Raw genomic sequence first — 19,916 nt, 5'->3', positions numbered from 1 at the left:
GGATACACATTCAAGAAACAAATGTACTGTGCTCAGAATCACCCTGATCCTTTCCAAAATGTAGGCTTTCTTACTGGGCCCAGCCTGACTACATGATACACACTTCCCTTCTGTTAGGTGGGACATTTCTCTTCCAGGAGGCCTTACAAATAGACTTCCAACTGACTCCAAGGACTGTCCACATTAGTCTCAAACTGTGCCTTGAACATCTGTTTTCTCTCTTGACATGCTATTGAGCAGGTGAAGGGGATAGAGGCAAATGAGTACCACTATGTCTCTCTCTCCTCTGTCTTCTAATCCTCCTTTCTCTTCTATTCAGGAATTGATGGGCATGAAAACATTATTAATGTCTGATCTTATACACCATTTTGTCTATAAAGTCTAGTATGTATGGGAAAAAAGTCAGGTATCTTTATGTATTGGCTATGATGGCCACTTGCAACATGGGGTTCTAGAGGTAGTGGGCTCATTAAGCAATAAGTCCTATAAAGTAGTCTGCATCTGCCACGCATTGAGAGAGTGTTACTCTAAGCCTTATTTGCAAGTAGAACCCATTAAGCACTGGCAGTTATATAAGCTTGTAACTCAGTCAGAAGACCATATCCAGAATCAGAATACATCTAAGCCCACCGAATGTGTTCAATATTTCGTATAGCTATACAGAGAAAGAAAAGATATGTCACCTACAGTGGAGCCTGTGTTGTAAAGATGACTTAACAGGTTATCTACAGCTGGAAGAGAAGCAAAATAACAAGTTTCACATTCAGAGCTAAAATTCTATTTTAGGCTTGATTTATTCTGTGATAGTTATTTTCACAGTTAAAACTTTAAATTGAGATGGAGAGTTTGAAATATGCAGAATTGATATTTTTAATATTTATATTAATGTTCTTAATCTTTCTAATTGAGTTTCCCTGTCGGGAAAATTATACAAGTTACCAATCTGATTCTTTGTTTTTCTTAATAACATACTTCACAAAAAGTCCCATTAACAGAGAAAAAAAATTAAAAACAATTTATATACATCAGAAATATTCTAGAAAAATAGAAATAACACCTTGGTATTTACTTACCTTTTCATTCTATAAAAGAAAATGATATTAATGAAGCAAAATAGTAGATGTTCTTAATTTCATTTGATTATATGTTTATATTGTTATAGCAACATCGATATTTCTTTTAAGTCAAAGGACTTGATATTTTAAATCTTCGGTCTCATCAGTTACACAATGGGTGCCATTGCAGGTGTAGAGCTTAGTGGAAATGCAGAATTAGTTGGAGGAGAGAAAAGGTAAATGGAGAGAACAAAAGAGGACTTAAAGTAGACATGATACACTTGTTTCCTGTGGAACTTATGAGGCTATATGTTGTCTACTTTTTTTTTTTTTTTGATCTGGAAACATCAATAATATACAGTATACCATTTAACCTATTTTAATTGTACAATTTAAGTGGTGTTAAGTATATTTACAGTGTTGTTCAAACATCACCACTATTTTCAGAACTTTTTCATCATCCTAAAAGAAACTCTATACCTTTTAAGCAGTAACTCCCCATTCCCTTCTGCCCCTAGCCCCTGGTAACCACTGTTCTACTGTCTCTAAGAATTTTTCTGTTCTAGATACCACACATAAGTGGGTTCATACATTATTTGTCCTTTTTTGTCTATCTTATTTCACTAAGCGAAATATTTTCAAGATTCATCCATGTTTAAGCATGGATCAAAACTTCCTTTTTTGGCTGAATAATATTCTGTTGTATGTACATACCACATTTATCAATGCATCTGTTGATGGACAAGTAGGTTGTTTCTACCTGCTGGCTATTGAATAATGATGCCATGGACATTTGTGTACAGGTATCTGTCTGAAACACTGTTTTCAGTTCTTTTTGATACATACCTAGGAGTGGAATTGTGTGGGGTCATACGGTAGTTCTATGTTTAATTTCTAAGAAACCACCAAACTGTTTTCCACAGTGCTGGTGCCATTTTACATTCCAACCAGCAATGCATGAGGGTTCCTATTTTAACACATCCTCACCAACACTTGTTATTTCCCATTTTTTTGGCAATAGCTATTCTAGTGTGCATAAATGGTATCTCATTTTGGGTGCTTTAAAAAATGTTATTATAAATGGAATTGTTTTCTTAATTTCCTTCCAGATTGTTCATTGATGGTACATAGAAATACAACTGATTTTTGTGTGCTGATTATGTATCTTGAAACTTTGCTGAATTCATTTATTAGCTTTAACAGTATTTTTGGTGGATTATTTAGTGTTTTCTGCATATAAAATCATGCCATCTGTAAACAGAGACAGTTTTTTTTTTCTTTTACAATTTGGATGCCTTTTATTTCTCTTTCTTGCCTAATTTCTCTGGTTAGAACTTCCAGTACTATGATGGATAGACATGGTGTAAGTAGGCATCCTTGCCTTGTTCTTGTTCTTAACGGATATGCTTTCAGTCTTTCACCATTGAGTATGATGTTAACTGTGACTTTTTCATATACGACCTTTATCATATTGAGAAAGCTTCCTTTTACTCCTAGTTTAAAGAATATTTTTTTCTCACAAATGTGTGTTGGATTTTGTCAAATGCTTTTCATGCATTAGTTGAAATGATCATGTGAGGTTTTTTTTCCCTTTGTTCTATTAATGTGGTATATTATATTGATTGGTTTTTGTATGTTGAATCACCCCTGCATTCCAACTATTGTTTTACAACTGTCTCTTCCTTCAATTCTGTCAATTTTTACTTCATATATTTTGCAGCTCTGTTCTTAGATGTGAATATGTTTATAATTATATCTTCTTGATGGGTTGAAACTTTTTTTAATATATAATATCTTGGTTATCATTTTGTGATTTAGAGTCTATTTAGTTTGACAATAATATAGACACCTCAGCTTTTTTTTTTTGGTTACTGTTTATATGCAATATCTTTTTCCATCCTTTTCAACAACTTTTTCTCTTTTTATTGAAAGTGAGTCTCATGTAGACTGCATATAGAAGATATGTCTTTTTATTTATTTATTTATTTACTTGTTTTATTGAGGTATAATTGACACATAGCATATCAGTTTCAGGTGTACAACATAATGATTCAGTATTTGTATAATTGTAACATGATCACCACAATATGTCACCATACATATAGAAATTGTCTTCTTTTTTTTCTTATAATGAGAACTTTTAAGATCTACTGTCTTAGAACTCTCAAATATACAATACAGTATTAATAACTATAGTCACCATGCTGTATGTTACATCCCCATGTCTTGTTTTATAGCTGGAAGTTTGTCCCTTTTGACCCCGCTTCACCTATTTTGCTCCCCACCCCCCCACTCCAGCAACCACCAGTCTGTTCTCTGCATCTATCGACTTGGTTTTTGGTTGTTGTTTTGTTTTTGTTTTTTTAGAGTCCACGTGTAAATCAGATCATATGGTAGTTGTCTTTCTCTGTCTGACTTATTTCACTTAGTATAATGCCCTCAAGGTCCGTCTGTGTTGTTGCAAATGGCAAGATTTCATTCTTTTTTTAGGGCTGAATAGTATTCCATTGTGGCATGCATGCGCGCATGTGCATGCGCGCGCGTGTGTGTGTGTGTGTGTTGTATCATCTTCTTTATTCATTCATCCATTAATGGACACAGGTTGTTTTCATATGTTGGCAATTGTAAATAATAGTGCATTGAACATGGGCATACTGATATCTCTTTGATACCCAGAAGTGGAATTGCTGGATTATATGATAGTTCTTTTTAAAAATTTTTGAGGAACCTCCTTACTGTTTTCCATAGTGCCTGTACAAATTTACATGCCCACCAAGAGTACATAATATTTGTTTGTTTTTAAATCTGTTCTGCAAAACACTTTCTTTTAATTGGAGAGTTTAATTCATTTACATTTAAATTAATTATTCATAAGGAAGGGATTTTTTTCTGCCATTTAGCTGTTTTCTGTATGTCTTACATGTTTTTATTCCTTAATTTCTCTATTATTATCTATTTTTGTAGTTAGTTGTGTTTTTTTTTTTTGGTAGCCTACTATTTTGATTCTTCTCTTTATTCTGTGTAATTTTTAGTTATTTTCTTAGTAATTACCTTAGAGATTAAAATTAACATCTTAAACTTATAATAACCTAGTCTTAATAATAAGAACTTAATTTCAATTATATATAAACACTGTGTTCCTGTATGTTTTTCTCCCTCTGTATTGCTGTTGTCATAGATTACATGTTTATACATTATATGCCCATTAACAAACATTTATAATTATTTTTTATGCACTTTCCTTTTAAATCATATAGAAAAAAAAAGAGGAGTTACATACCAAAGTACAATAACATTGACTTTTATATTTATCTATGTAGTTACCTTGCTCTTTATTTCTTCTTATATCTTTGAGTTACTTTTTGGTGTCATTTCATTTCTGCTTGTAGGACCTCCTTTAGTATTTCTGGCAGGACAGGTTTGCTAGCAATAAATTGTCTCTTTTGTTGTTGTTATTGTTACTTTGGGAGTGTCTTAGTTTTTCATTCTTGGAGGAGGATGGTTTGGTGGATATAAAATTCTTATTGATAGTCATTTATTTCAGCACTTTAAATATGTTATCTCACTACCTTTTGACTCCTGTGGGAGAAATCATATATTAATCCTATTGAGGATCTATTAAATGTGACAATTCACTTCCCTATTGCTGCTTTAAAAATTCTTTTTCTACATTTTGACAGTTTAAGTAGGAAGTGTCTCAGAGTGGACCTCTTTGATGTCCTTCTTGGAGTTAATGAGCTTTTTGGATGTGAATATTTATGTATTTCATCAGAGTTAGGAAGTTTTCAACCATTATTTCTTCATATATTTTTTCTGCCCCTTTCTCTTCTGGGAATCCTGTGATGTACATGTTGGTGTGCTTGGTGTCCCACAGATCCCTCAGGCTCTGTTTATTTTTCTTCATTCTTTTATCTTTCTTTTCCTCAGACTGAATCATTTCAATTTCCTTATCTTCAAGTTCATCAATCCTTTCTTCTGCCTGCTCACATCTTCTGTGGAACCCCTCTAGTAAATTTTTCATTTCAGTTATTGTACTTTACACTTCCAGAATTTCTTTTGGATTCCTTTTTGTAATTTCTATATCTTTATTGATATTCTCATTCTGTTCATAACATCATCCTCCTGATTTCCTTTAGTTATTTGTCCATAGTTTCCTTTAGCTCATTAAGCATGTTTAAGACAGTTGATTTAATATTTTTGACTAATAACTTTAAAGTCTGAGCTTCTTTAGGGATATTTTCTGTCAAATTCTTTTTTTTCCCCCTTTACAGGCCCTGTTTCCTGTTTCTTCACATGCTTTGTAATTTTTTTTTTGAGAACTGGACATTTGAATATACTATAACTCTGGGAATCTGATTCTGCCACTCCTTACAGACTGCTGATTTTTGTTTGCTGAGAGTGGTAGTGTGTATTCCTTGTGTGTGGTCATGGTAGTTTGGGTTTCATTATCTCTTCTGTCAGCCAGTGACCTGACAAATATTTCCTTAAATATCTGGTTCCAAAAAGCAGGAGAGGTGTTTCTATCTGTTTAAATCTTCCAATAGATGCTATCAGGGAAAGCTGCTGCAAGCAGAGAATGTTGAAACCAAGGCAAGCATCTGCCAAACCAACCAAAACTCAGATCTCCAAATTTCGGAGAACAAGGTCCCCACTGCTCACCCTGGCATCAGCCATCTGCTTTTGCAACTCAGGCACTATCTTAACAGTGGTGCTGAGGAATAGTATATGGTATCTGTTTTATGCATGTCATTCTCTTACCAGAGTCTCTCTTTATCAAACACTTCTCTTGTTGTAATTATCCAGTCAGGTTCTACAGTTCTTAAATAGTTTATTAAATCACTCTTTCCAGCTCAGTGGCTGCTTTGATGGAGGAATCAATCTCTGGAGCTTCCTTCTCTGCCATTTTTCATCAACTCTACTTTCTTAAATCTTTGTTTCCTGCTTTTTTCCCTTTGATATGCCTTTTTAAATTCCATACAGATCCCCAAAACATTGGTTGCAGGTTAATGTGATGATAGTTAGAACTGTACCAAAGTCCAAGATAAGCTAGGTTGGGAAGAATTCATTAATTTTGATTCTCTTAGGCATCAAACTTGAACATGCATCAGACATCATCACTTTTTCTTGGTTCTCCATTAAAGTTGGAATGTATTATGTATTTAAATACAGATATTGTATATATATTCAAGTTGTTCTGAGAGGCAGTTTTAATGGGCTTGAATATTTTAGTTGGGTTGCACACTTGTCCCTCAGACTCAGTGTTGGACTCTTATGTGGCCAGCTGTGAGGTGGTAAAGCTGAAATAGCTGGGAAAATGATGTATGGACTCTAGGGGCCAAGACTAGGCTTGTTTCTTGATAATTGTATTGGAAATTAGGAATCACGTAGAAGAACAGAATAGAAAAAAAAATGCAGATTTTGTAAATAATGGGAGATTAATTTTTACAGGCTTGGTGCAGTTTATAAGATTGAAGATGATCCCCAATTTTGCCAATTATGAAGAGTAAAGTTGATTATTATTATTATTATTGCCCATGAGTTAATTCTACATAGTATTTTTCAGTTTTTTATATAGATTGACTAATTACCAGGACAGGAAATAAAACTTAAAAATTTTGCTATGTGTTTAAGGCCCAGAAAGTTAGTCAGTTTTGGATTGTTATTTATTGTCATATGATTTTTTAATTTAACATTTATGTACTGTAGTGCATAGACACCAAACATGTTTATGTATTTATTCACATTAAATTGTTCATTTTTTGGTTAAGTTTTTGGGGAGAAGGGGAAGATACACTGGTACTATGGCAGAACCACAATCAGAAACTTATCCACTTTTCTAGTTAATCACTTTTAGAGTTGTTAATGCATGATTAATAATCCTAATCATGAAATACTAAACTTTTATGCTTTTATTTCTTTTTAGAACCTTATAAAACATCTTCCTGAGCAGAAGGTACTCAATGAATTAGCACAGCTGAAGAATGAATATAATGACCTTTGTGAGCCTGAACAGTTTGGAGTTGTGGTATGTATCTAGCCTAAGGGCCCACAAACTCAGCTTGGAGGTAACACTTATCAGAAACAGTGAAAAAAAAAGACATTTCAATCGCTGATATTTTTTCTACTGTATAATAACTATATAACTTAATATAACATTAGCTGTCAGGAAAAAAATCCTTGTTTATTATTTATAATATTATTGAAAACTAAAGAAATTAAGATTTACATTATGAAATACCTCTAGACATCTCATGGACCTTCCTCTATATCAGTGCTGATATTAATATATGAAAAATAATACATATTATTGTATTGACTGTTTTTTCTTCTATTTAGATCTTGATGCTAGAATTTAGCCCTAAAAGAGTTAGGCTAAGAATAAGGGTGGAAACTAGATAATTAGTAATGTTCTGGAGACTGTTTTCTGTGGTATATATTGTATTAGAAAAAGCACAAGAATTTTCAGATATCCCATAGAGTGTCATTAATTGATTGAAAGCTTTACATACACTGCTTCAACTAGAAAGAAAATTTCATAAATACACATCATGCTTTACCATGGTTAAATAATTATTGGAATGAATTATGTTTTCTTATCTCCTCTTCATTTTAAGGGGTACAAAAGATGATGAGGTATAAATATGTATTAAAATATATATATATACGTATATATATATACATATACCTATATATATGTATACATATATATATATATGTTTTTAGCTTTCCCCAAAACCTCTATTCAGATAATAGGGAAAAATAAAAAAAAGATGGTGGGAAAGAGGGCATGATGATTTATTTACTTTCTTAGAGAAAAGCTTTTTTTTTTTTTTTTGCGGTACACGGGCCTCTCACTGTTGTGGCTTCTCCCTTTGCGGAGCACAGGCTCCGGACGCTCAGGCTCAGTGGCCATGGTTCACGGGCCTAGCCACTCCGCAGCATGTGGGATCTTCCCGGACCGGGGCACGAACCCGTGTCCCCTGCATCGGCAGGTGGACTCTCAACCACTGCGCCACCAGGGAAGCCCGAGAAAAGCTATTTTTGACTTAGGTGTTCCATACAAGTTTGTTTGCCATGTGAACAAACAGTTCTATTACAGCTTTTAGTTTTACCCGGGCTCTCTGACCATTTTCCATCGGCATACTAAGACTTCTTAAAATTACCACCAGACCAAATAATCAAACACTGTCTACTTCATCTGAAATATTGGGCTGGCCAAAAAGTTCGTTCGGGTTTAATCTCTTTAATAGTAATGTATTTGAATTGATCTGATTTGGTACCTTGCAATTTAAAAATCCTGTTTAAAATCAAAATGTGATAGATGGAACAGAGTGCGTTCCTTTTGAACATATGCAATAACTGCTTGATCATATTTAGAGTTTATTAATTTTCAGATATGGCATTGCATATGCTGATGTAGGAGGATTCTGTCAAATCCTTGAAAAGCAAATCAGGAATGTATTTTTAGGGTGAGATAGAGCATGTAAAGGTACCTGAGGAAGAGATATCTCTCATTTTTTAATTAGGCAAATTAATCAACTAAACTGACCAAATATTATTTACTAAGTAGCAGCACTTTAACACAATATTAAATAGTAAAATTTTCTAGACCGAAGTCCACACTTGAAACTTAAGCTACTTGAATTCATATTATAATTGAAGCAAGGCTATATACCATCTGAGAATTCAGCTGTGCCATGGTGGTTATGAGTTTTACAGTAGGTACACTACACAATTTCTCTGAAGCCATTTTTTTTCTGAATGCAGTTTATCTTGGAAGATGTATTAGTTTGCCAAGCAAATCCTTCAAGAGGAATATCCTTGGTACCACACTGAGGAAATGAAGTTTGGGGACATAAAAAGCAATATAACTTCTGAACTCAAAGCAAAGTAGAAAATGAAAGGGATTTCTTGTTTGTGCACATAACCATAAATAATTCTGGGGCTGTGAACATGAAGTCACCTGGTCCTCTTATTTACTCTCCCCATCCTTAGCTACATGTCTGTAGGCGAAATAGTCAAGGACATTACAAAGTAGTTTATGCTATGTAAATTACCTAAGGCAGTATCAATCAGGATGTGCCAAATAAAGTTTAGGCCATCTCATATATCTAGCAAAAAGATTCTTAAGATAAAGATATGACTCAGTCTTTTAACTATGTATGTAAGCATGTATATCTTGTATATAATAGATAGTAGATAAGTGTTTTTTGAATTGAATTATAGGACAATTATTCAAACCAAGTATCAGCCTGATATTAAAAATAGCATAGTTTAGATCTCTAAAAGTAAAAATTATGTTCAAATATATTTCTCCAGGTCTATGCTGAAATTAAATTCACTTCTGTCTGGAAACGCCCAAATACTTTTCAATCCTCAAAATATATTGACAGCCTACATTTAGGACAACTTTGGAAATGCATAGAATCATCTGCCCTAATGAGAAAGGCTCCAAACTGGTTGTCTTACTTCTGCTTTCTTCCCCCATCAAAAGTATTAGTGTAGTCATCTTAAAATCTATATTAACCTTATGATTTCTGTATTAAAACCCTTCAGTGTCTTCCAGAGTTTACAAACCTGAGCTCCTTTGCATTCTCATTCTGCCTCTAACTCTCTGGCTTTATGCCTCCCTGTTCTCTTTGGTGAACTGAGCAAATTGGTGTCTTTATGACATTTTAGCTTTTACCTCGGCGGGACTTTCTTTGCCATTTCAGCAGTTATTTTACTTGTTCCTATCCAGTGGTCTTTCATTTTTCCATAGCGGCTGTACCCTATACTGTATCTTACCTGCTTTCCACAAGTCTTCACTCCCTCCCCTCCCCATTCTTTTCACTTACTACAAACAACCTAATCTCTTACCAGGGAAAAGGGAAAGCACCTAAGCTTCAGAACTTCCAACATCTCTCCTACCTACAATTATCTCTACCTATATCTTTTATTAGCTTCCTTTCTGTCAAACCTTAGAAAAAGGGATACTTTATTATCACTAATACTATTGTTGTCATGATTAGTGATAGAAATAAGAATGTATTGAGGTGTTACTGTGTCTGATTCTATGCTAAGCGTTTTTACATGTACCATCTTATGAATTCCTCACGGCCCTATGAGATTGGCACTATTATTAGCTTCATGTTACAGATGAAAAAACTAAGGTCAAAGAAGGCTGGGGACCTTGTCCAAGGTTACATAGTAAGTAGTAGGTACAGAATTCAATCCCAGGCAATCTGACATCATGGATTGTGATTTTAACCACTGTACTGAGCTGGTGTGTACGTCCACGTATGTGTGAGATAGTCTACTACATACTAATTTACTTATCTCTGTTTAAGGCATTATTATCCCCTGCCTACTCTTGTTCTGTTATTCTATTGCCTCTTCAGTTCGTCAGTATGAATGGATAGCTGGATGGATGGATGGATGGATGAATAAAAATCCTTCACTGGCCCTGAGGTCCATGATAGCTACTGCCCTCTCTTCATTACCTAGCATCAGTTTTTTCAAAGATTAGTGTATTTGTTCTCTACTTCCTTGCCTCTAGTTACTATTTAACAAACAGCAATCAGAATTCTGCCTTAAACAATGCATTGAAACTGATCTAGAAGAGATCATTAATTACCTCCTAATTGTATCTAAAATATACATCGGTTCTACTCACTTCTCTTTTTCCGTGCCGTCACCACTTTAGCCCAAGCCAGCATCATCTTTGCCTTAACCATTATAATATACTTTTAGCCTGTTTTTTCCACTTATACTTCTGCCATTTTCCAAATCAGCCTTGGCACAGCCCTCGATGTGACATTTCTAGAGTACATTTGTGTTGCATCGTTATTTATCTACCTGCTTAAAGCATCAGTGCATTGTTTTCTGAATTTACCATGCTCTTTCCTGCCTTTGGACCGTTACACACATTGCTCCCTCTTACTCCCACTCGCTGCCTGCCTCTCTCCTGCTTATTCTTCGAGTTTCTGCTTAAATTTCATTCTCTCCATGATGCCTTCACTTACCTATCAATCAAAATTAGGTCTCCCTATTAAACTCTCTCAGAGCACCTTTTTTCTTTTCCTTTCTCATGGTTTTTAATTAAATATTTAATTGTGAAGTTATTTATTGAATATCTATAACCCCTGCTAGATTGCAACTTATTTAAGTATATGTATCATATTGATTTAATTCACATGACATATACTTGCCAAATGTTTGTTGAATGTATTAGCTTGAATGCAAAATCAAGTGGGCTCTTTTCAGTCCTGTCTAATTCTGTATCCATATGGCACTTGATAACATTGAAGAATTTAGATTCCTTACTGAGTCCTTTTCTTTCTTTGCCTTCTCTAGCGATAAATACTCTTTCCTAGTTTTACACCTATTACCCTTGCCAGTGTCCTGTAGAGTTTCCATTAGTACATAACTTCCTGGATGATAAAAACAAAATCTCATCAGTTAGGGATAGACATATGGCAGAAGTGTGATTACTCCTGCAAGGTTCATTAAAATCATCATCAAACAAAAAAGAATAAAATTGGCAAGACTAGGGAAAAATCTGGCCTTGACTTTTTGAAAGAAATAAACTTACCTGAGACAGTGACTGGGCTGCTAAGCTTTCTCTAAACGTTTTGGGTGTTTTGTTTTCTTTGTTTTTTTTTTTTTTAAAGCAGCATCATTGGGTTTAAAATAATAAGTTTAAAATAAACCAAAAAAAAAAAAAAAGAGTGAGAGCAAGAGAGAGAGAGAGAAAAGAAACAAATTTAAAAAAAACTAGCATATCCCTCTTCCCAGGAGGTCTTCCCAAGCAGACCTCCTGGGAAGAGGGGTATGCTAGTTCCCACACCTTTTATGATCAATAATCCTTTTCTTTAGGGGGGGTATATTGGCTGCATAGCTTCCCACTGACTTGTCCTCCACCCTGCCTCACACAGAATTGAATTTGGTACATTGTTGTAATTATGTGCGGTACCTTTACTGGGAATAAAGCACAGATCTTTGAAAGCTCTGCCAGTTAGACCCCCCAGCAGGAGCTTTTAGATTCTTCTGAGTTTTTTTTGCAGCTCAGCTGTTCTTAAACCTCAGAGCGTCGGAAACTCCCACTTGTCTTGCACTGAGGATGGAGACCCATACTATGTGTATCTATTAAACTAACACATCTTCTGAGAAAAAGAAGGCAATTATTAGTTCTCTTGGTAATCGGTACTTTGTTTTTCTCACCTCAAAAATTACCCATATTTTTCAATTAAAAACATTCTAAAGTTATAATCTAATAAAAAGATGTTGAGATAGCCTTGTGCATAAAAACATTTATAATGAAAAGCAAAGATTATGTGATACTGCTGAAAGCACATTTAATTTTTTTCTTTCTCTACATAAATATGTGAAGGCAGGAGGAGTGGATTTATGCCTATTGTTGGAAGTACAACTATAAAGTCAGTGTGCTTTTTAGTTTTTTTAAAGTCCCCTAAGAGCTTATGAGCTCTATTCAAGATAGCTTAACCAGGTGAAAAGGAAATTCTTAAAAGCTTTTTTTTTTCTCCTACATATCATCAAAGGCAATTAGTTTGGATGGAAAATTGTAGCTCTTCTGTTCCATTAATATTAAATTATTCAGGTTTGCATATTCATTTGGAAAATTGCATTTTTCTTTATCTGCTTTCATTCAAAGTGTTCAGTGTTTTGATATGTAATGCCTTGATTGTTTCTATTTTCATTCCTTCTGTAAATATGAATGCTAGCTCTTACTTCCAGATGTGCATTCATTTTATCTGAAAAAAAGCTGGTCTAATAATTGTGAGATCAAGTAAAAGGAAACTCGCCATGACTCGTTCTCAAATCCATGTATTCAGATTCTTGTTCATTTCATTAACTTCTCATAATAGTCCATTTTGTGACAAGATTGCTTATTTCCATCAGCTTTTGCAATAAAATGAGGTAAAATAAAACCACCTGAAAACTGAATATTCAGATTAAGTCTGGGGATGTCAATCAATTTTGCTGTTGATTGCTTTTCATTAATTTTTTTAAATAAAAAATTAACCCCTTTTCTTTCTCCATATATCAGTAATCCATAAGATAGCAGCATAGCATTACCATTACAGATGTTCTGATGGCCGTTCTTGGCTTCAGACAGTTGTTTTCAGAAGGATGTTTTGAAATTCTTGCTCTAATTCTCAGTGTAGTTCTGAGTTTCCAGTGTCTCTTGGGGCCGACATTGTTACCATTTTCTGTTCCAGACTGTAGATGAGTAAATGTTTGTTGATGCATAATTTCCACATATCATTCTATTTGGGGAAAATATTCTCTATCAACATATCATTGCTTTTCTGGGGTACAGTCAGTTTTCAACACTCCATTTTTTCAAAGCCTTATTTTACAGATCAACCATGGCTCTTATCTCTCCTGATATCTAGTACACAAACATTTGCCATTGGCTCCATACAGCAGATGTACCTGTATTTATGATTTTGTGCAGTCCAAGTACTAGGTGTACTGCAGAAAGTACAGCAGTGAGCAGTAGAGAGCCTAGTCTGGAGGGGGTTATGTCTAAATAGGATAGTAAAATGATTTATTTAACAGAGAATTACAGATGTCCTTGCTTTATTTCCATACTTCCAGGCAGACTTTTGCTCAGTCATGGAGTCTGGATCTCACAACTTTTATAGGCAGTTCTGCCTGCTTTCTAACTTAAATCCACTCTTCTTTATTGTCACTTTGTTATCACCACCTTAATTATAGTCACTTATACAAAATTATTCTGTATATTCAATGTATCCATACATTGGGTCCCAATAGTGTTTAGGTATGGAGGGGACATCTTGTAACAAATGTATATTTCTTACAAATATATCTGTTAATTCAAATGAATTTTTAACATTATATTTTGAAGACACTAGAAGATCAGTTATGTTCACATATGATGGCAGTTGAAGGTGTGTTTCTTAGCAATGCAAAATGAAAGGTAACAGAAATCCCCTTAAAGGTGAGTGACATGTGACTGCAGGAGTGGCATGTGGCTACCTCCTTCTTTGCACATGATTGTTACACTTGGGCCTTTTCTCTTTCTCTCTGGATTCTTATGGTAGTATGGCAGAACATCAATATTCACCAGCTGCATAGGTAGTGAAGTGTATAAAATTCAAATTATATAAACAAAACTGTGTCTAACTCTTTGGGGAAATAACCCACTTGTAGCTGCTCTCACTAAAGCCATCAGGATACATTTTTTTCTTTTTAATATAGTGCAGATCAGCTAAAGAAATGATAGCTGCTTGATGTGATTTGACAGACAAGTATCTTGTAACACACAAAAATCCCCTACATAATACAACACCTTGGTCACCAGCCCACAGCACTTCAAGGAATGAATTATAAAACAAAGGATGCCAGTCATCTAAAATGCTGCGAGGAACCACAAGGAAAAACAAACATACATTTCAGCCAAGCTTTTGTTATATTTCCTTATATCACTTAGGTGCATTCAAATGCCTTTACGAGACATGCGCCTTTTAATAATTGTATCTGTGCCTGGGGATGTCGCTCAGTGCTTCCTTTGATTTCTAAGCTTAGTTATCCAAGACATTCACTTACACACTCAAATCCTCTAATGGAGATTCAACTATTGTCTATCAGTCTACCCTGGTCTGATCATAAAAATTCACACTTCTGATTGCAGCAAAGTCTATTAGTATGATCAAAGCATACTGTTTTGTGGCTCCTTTAAAGAGATACATCCATATAGTTTCACCTCCTCCATAATCCTCTTGATTTTTACAGTAACACATTTTCAGTGCTAACATTTCTAATAGTAAATGTATATTATGCATTGAAACAGACTGAAGGGAGCACTGCACGATATTTACAAAGTGTGAAATAGATAATGAGGGCCATTCTTCACCAAGCCCTGGTAACACACAATCCTTAATTGCGGATGAGAGAAACTTTATCTCAGGTTTGGGAGAACAGTCAGGGACCATGGTACCTTCTTAGGAATTTCTGAGGATGAGTAAAGAGGGTAATAACAACAAGAGCTATTGTTTTAGAGTGCTTCCATTGTGTCAGCTACCATGACAGTAATGTTACACATAGGATCTCATTTAAGTCTTACTGCAACTTGCATGAGTGACTTAAGAAATACATTTTGGGCCTCCCTGGTGGCGCAAGTGGTTGAGAGTCCGCCTGCCGATGCAGGGGATACGGGTTCGTGCCCCGGTCTGGGAGGATCCCATATGCCGCGGAGTGGCTGGGCCCGTGAGCCATGGCCGCTGAGCCTGCGCGTCCGGAGCCTGTGCTCCGCAACGGGGGAGGCCACAACAGTGAGAGGCCCGCATACCGCAAAAAAAAAAAAAAAAAAAAAAAAAAGAAATACATTTTACTGATAGGGACATAAAGTCTCAGAAACATTCAGTAACTTGGATTAGATCATAACTATAAAGTAACAGAAGTATAGTTCAAGTCCAGGTCTGTATAACTCAAAAGTCCCTGTTTCTTCGACTACAATGTACCCTATAGGTCTAGAGAATGCAGAGAATAGTTTCTCTCCCTCTCTGAGGATTAAGGGGAAAATTCTCTCTAACCTACCCTTCAAAATAGTTATACGGGGCTCTGAATCCGGGCTAAGATTGAGCCTGGGCAATACCATTGGGATGACACATTTGGTAGCTAATGACTTTACATAGGGAGTAGGGTACCCTCCTCCTGCCTCACATCAGCCTACTGTGATACCTCTTCACACTATGCATCTGCTTCCCAATCCAGCACTTTGCTGATACTGGAGTTTCTGTTTGTATGAATGAATACATCCATCCATCCATTTGTTTTACAAGGATTTTTTTTTTTCAAATCACCTATGATGTTTATCACCTGCTCTGCACTAAACTTTACTCTAGTGAGTAATTGATGGAAGAAAATTTGCCAAGTCAGAGGTCAACTCTGATCCTCTTATGACGCACAACCTCTTCCCCAAATCAGGTTGACTGACAATAGATTGTATCCAGTAACAGCAGTTCAACAAAGTTAATTCCCTAGCATTTCTGGTTTGACATCTTAGCTGAAGACATTATTTTGGGGACAGTAAAACATTACTGTCGGCTGTTAATTTTGTTCAATAGACAACCTGTCTGTCCTCCTTGGGAGAAGATCTGGAAAATGGTTAGTCATCTAAGGAGTGCTTTTAAAATCAGTCAGCAAATATTTGAATGTCTAATAAATGCAAGGACCCGTGCTAGGTGCTACACAAGGTGCAGTCTGATTCTTCTCTCTATACACTCTCCTCATCAACAACCTGCCTTTCACAACATCTATTCCAGTCACTCCCAAATCTGCCAACTCTGATACTTATCTCCTCCTAAACTCAAGGACTGAATCTCCAAATGCTATCAGATATCATAACAATACCTAAAACTCAAAATGCCAAGAAACCAATATTATTTCCCTATTATAGAGGTGTCATTTTACTATTCATGTGAGAATTTGGAGGGGGAAGGCTGGAGGGATCAGGGAACATATTTAAATAGTCTATTTTAGTAATTCAACCTTGAAATACATAAATTTTAAGCTTGAATGGTGAGAATTGAAAATAAGAACCAATTCTAAGAAATTCTTCAGGTTAAAATATAGTCAAGGAATGGTATTAACTTACATTGTCTTTACCAGAATTTGAATATGACTCCAAGATTTGGAGTCTTCATAGTGGGGATCTAATAGTGTCTTTGTTAATAATAAAATACACTGGTGTCTGAGAGGATGGTGAACCAAGTTCACTTAAATGCTAATAAAAATGTCTTGGTAACATCCAAGTAATATTTTTCACTTCTAAATCTCACACTGTTTACCTCACCTTTTCCATAACTCTAGAGGCAGAGACTAAAAAAGAAAGAAAGAATATATATGGATCATTTATTTGGCTCCTACCTAATTATCAAAACAAGACTGCTTGACAGGACTTTCCCCTACTTTACAAATGAGGAAACTGAATCAGAAAAATTAGGTGGATTAGTTTCACACAGTCTAACTATTCAAAAGTTTCTAGATTCAGTCCTTTGGTTGCATTTGCTACTAAGCTGTACCCTACCGGCCCCCACTGCCTTAGTCCCTGGTTAGCTTACTGAAGTGTAGGCAGAAGATCAGGGGAAGCAAATTCATCTATCCTCATTCTCTGAAACAAAAAAAAACAAACAGTAAACTGCATCAAATCAGCATCTCCTTTGGCCTTCATTAATGCCAACAACATTTTACCTCACAAAGGACTTTACACCTTGGAGCCATCTTTGACTTTCTCCTCCCATAACTGGTCATTTACTAAGTCCCACTGCTTCTTCCTTAATTCTGCCTTTTGTATCTATTGCTTCCTTTCCTTTCCTACTGTCAACATCCTAGGTCATTACCTGTTTCTAAGACCATTTGAAGACTTAACTAATGGTATCCCTGCCCCTAATCTCTCCTTCAGCCACTCATACATACTGCTCTCAGTATGACTCAAGAGACGGCGTGGTGTAGTGGTTGAGAGTCTGGATTCTGTAGCCAGAATGCCTGAGTTCAAATCTCCAGATCTTCAACATACAATTTGACTCTCTGCTAGTTCCTTAGTATTTCTGTGTCTCATTTTCCTCATCTTTAGAATGAGACTAGGGCTAATAACCTTTTCCTAGGGTTGTTTTGAGAATCAAATCTGCATATATGTATATAACACATCTGTAGAAAAATGTCTGGCACAGAGTACTCAATAAATGTCATTTGCCATTATTATTATTATAATTACTAAAGTTCGCTTTTGGTCCATTATTTTAGTTGGAGCTGGTATTAATAAAAAAATCAAATCCCTGCTCTTTGGGTTTATAGGCCAAGGATTGAAATACAAAGTCCAGAAAGGATACAAATATGAATGAAAACAAGAGGTATTAGAACTGAAGCAAGACTAAAAGAACATCTATGTGAGCCTAGGGTTTAAATTCCTTGTGGATCTCAGACCAAGGCCACCCTGGTGAGCAGGGTTCCTACAAATCCTACAGAGCATGGGCAGAAGGACAGGTATTTGGTGACTAGCACCTGGTCAAAGTAGTTCTATGGCTTTTTTAACCATCAGGGAGACTGAAAAACCACTACTTCCTAAACATATAAAATGATAGGAAACATACTTCTGTGCTAATGATAGCCAGTTAACAGTGAAAAGAAAGGAAAAATTAAGTGGGAAAGGATTTGGAGACAGTGGTAGAGGCATAAATGAAGGCAGAAAATGACATAGAAACTTAGATTCCCCCACAAACATACACATGGAGATTTGCACATTCATGGAGACATAGACTTTGGTGTGGTTAGCTTCCAATTTTATAGCCTTTACATGGAATCTTAAGGTACTTTGATCTAAATTCTGCCCCTAGGTATATACCTCATATATTCCTAACCTATAAACCTTTTTTCACAACTTCCTTTTGGTCCCCGTTTGTGTTTGCTCGCTTTCTCTCTCTCTCTCTCTCTACTTGTTTAATTTTTATCTATTTATCCATTTGTATCCCCTCTACTGTGTAGCCTTCATTATACACTGTAGTCATAGAGTTTAAAGTTTTCTCTTCTTTCAGTGAACATCTCCAGCACTTAATTTCTGTTTACCCATTTAGAATCATGGGCTGGTTCTATCGCTAGGTATAGTTTTCAAGTGATTGTGTTATGAGTTTTGAGGTATATTGGACACTTTTTGTGAGTAGATGGTATGTCTTATAGTTACCATGCGAGTACTGAAGAAACAGTAGGATGCTTTTTCTTTCTTTAAGATTTTATTTATTTATTTATTTATGTGGTTGTACCGGGTCTTAGTTGCGGCAGGTGGACTCCTTAGTTGCGGCTCCAGAGCTCCTTAGTTGTGGCATGCGAACTCTTAGTTGCGACATGCGTGTGGGATCTAGTTGCCTAACCAGGGATTGAACCTGGGCCCCTGCATTGGGAGTGCAGAGTCTTATCCACTGCGCCGCCAGGGAAGTCCCAGTAGGATGCTTTGAATACTACCCTGATCCTATTAAAAAAAAGCTATTGATAAGTGATCTGACTTATGTAGATATAGTAACAGGCGGATATTCCCAGCATACTTTTATAATCTGCCTATAAAAAGCATGAAAGCGTATGGGGGATTAGCAGATGGCAAAGGTTAATTTTTGGACAGGCAGACACCCATGGTTAATGTGAAAATTCATTTCAAAGAGTTAAAATGATAAATTATGCTTGCTTTTGTATTAGAGCAGGTAGGGTCTATTCAGCAGCTCATTTTGCTGCTTTTGAAGGGTTCTTTGTGGCTTAAGGACTCTTGTTTATGCTGTCAAGTTCTTTTCATGTTGTCTACAGATATCTCATGCCTACACTATGCCTGGCATTTGTATTTAAAAAGAAAACTAAGCTATATGTGTAAAAAGAATAAATGTAATTAGGATTGTTAATAATTTCATTGTGTGTGTGCTTATGTTCTTATGTGTCTACCCTCCCCCCACCTCTCTCCCAGAATTCCTTTGGTGAATAAAAACTAGTGAAATGACTTGGAGTTTTGGGGAATTAAAGACTAAAAGAAATTATTATCGTAGGAGCTATACCAAAGGGAATAGAGAATGTGCACCAATACTATGAAACAATTAATTAAAACCTAAGTTGAACTGTTTTGAAGAAAACCAATATAGATTTCTTGAATAATGTACTTAAAAGTAAGTTCATGTGATTTTACTATAACTTAATTATTTAACATCAACATTCTGTCAAGTAGGTGAAATTCTTTAGAGCATATATAAATATTTAATACATTTTATTAATAAAATCATAGGTTTAAAATTATTAAATGCTCAATCAGAGATAGTCTTCTGGTTTCAGACAGCATACTGATATGTAATTTTTTTTTAG

At 35.4% G+C, this 19,916-nt stretch overlaps 1 protein-coding gene across 4 annotated transcripts in view; it reads left to right on the top strand.

Moving 5' to 3' along the window:
- DIAPH2 (diaphanous related formin 2) overlaps positions 1–19,916 on the top strand; it is an 894,195-nt gene that overhangs the window by 424,338 nt on the left and 449,941 nt on the right. For all 4 annotated transcript variants that reach the window (XM_060086247.1, XM_060086246.1, XM_060086245.1 and 1 more), the window contains one exon: positions 6,979–7,080. In XM_060086247.1, the coding sequence (XP_059942230.1) occupies positions 6,979–7,080 (102 nt within the window). The remainder of the gene's footprint in view (positions 1–6,978; positions 7,081–19,916) is intronic.

The sequence above is a fragment of the Mesoplodon densirostris genome, chromosome X (genome assembly GCF_025265405.1).
Source record: "Mesoplodon densirostris isolate mMesDen1 chromosome X, mMesDen1 primary haplotype, whole genome shotgun sequence".
Taxonomy (NCBI): Eukaryota; Metazoa; Chordata; class Mammalia; order Artiodactyla; family Ziphiidae; genus Mesoplodon; species Mesoplodon densirostris.
The sequence above is the reverse complement of the archived record's forward strand: the minus strand, read 5'-3'. Positions and strand labels throughout refer to the sequence as shown.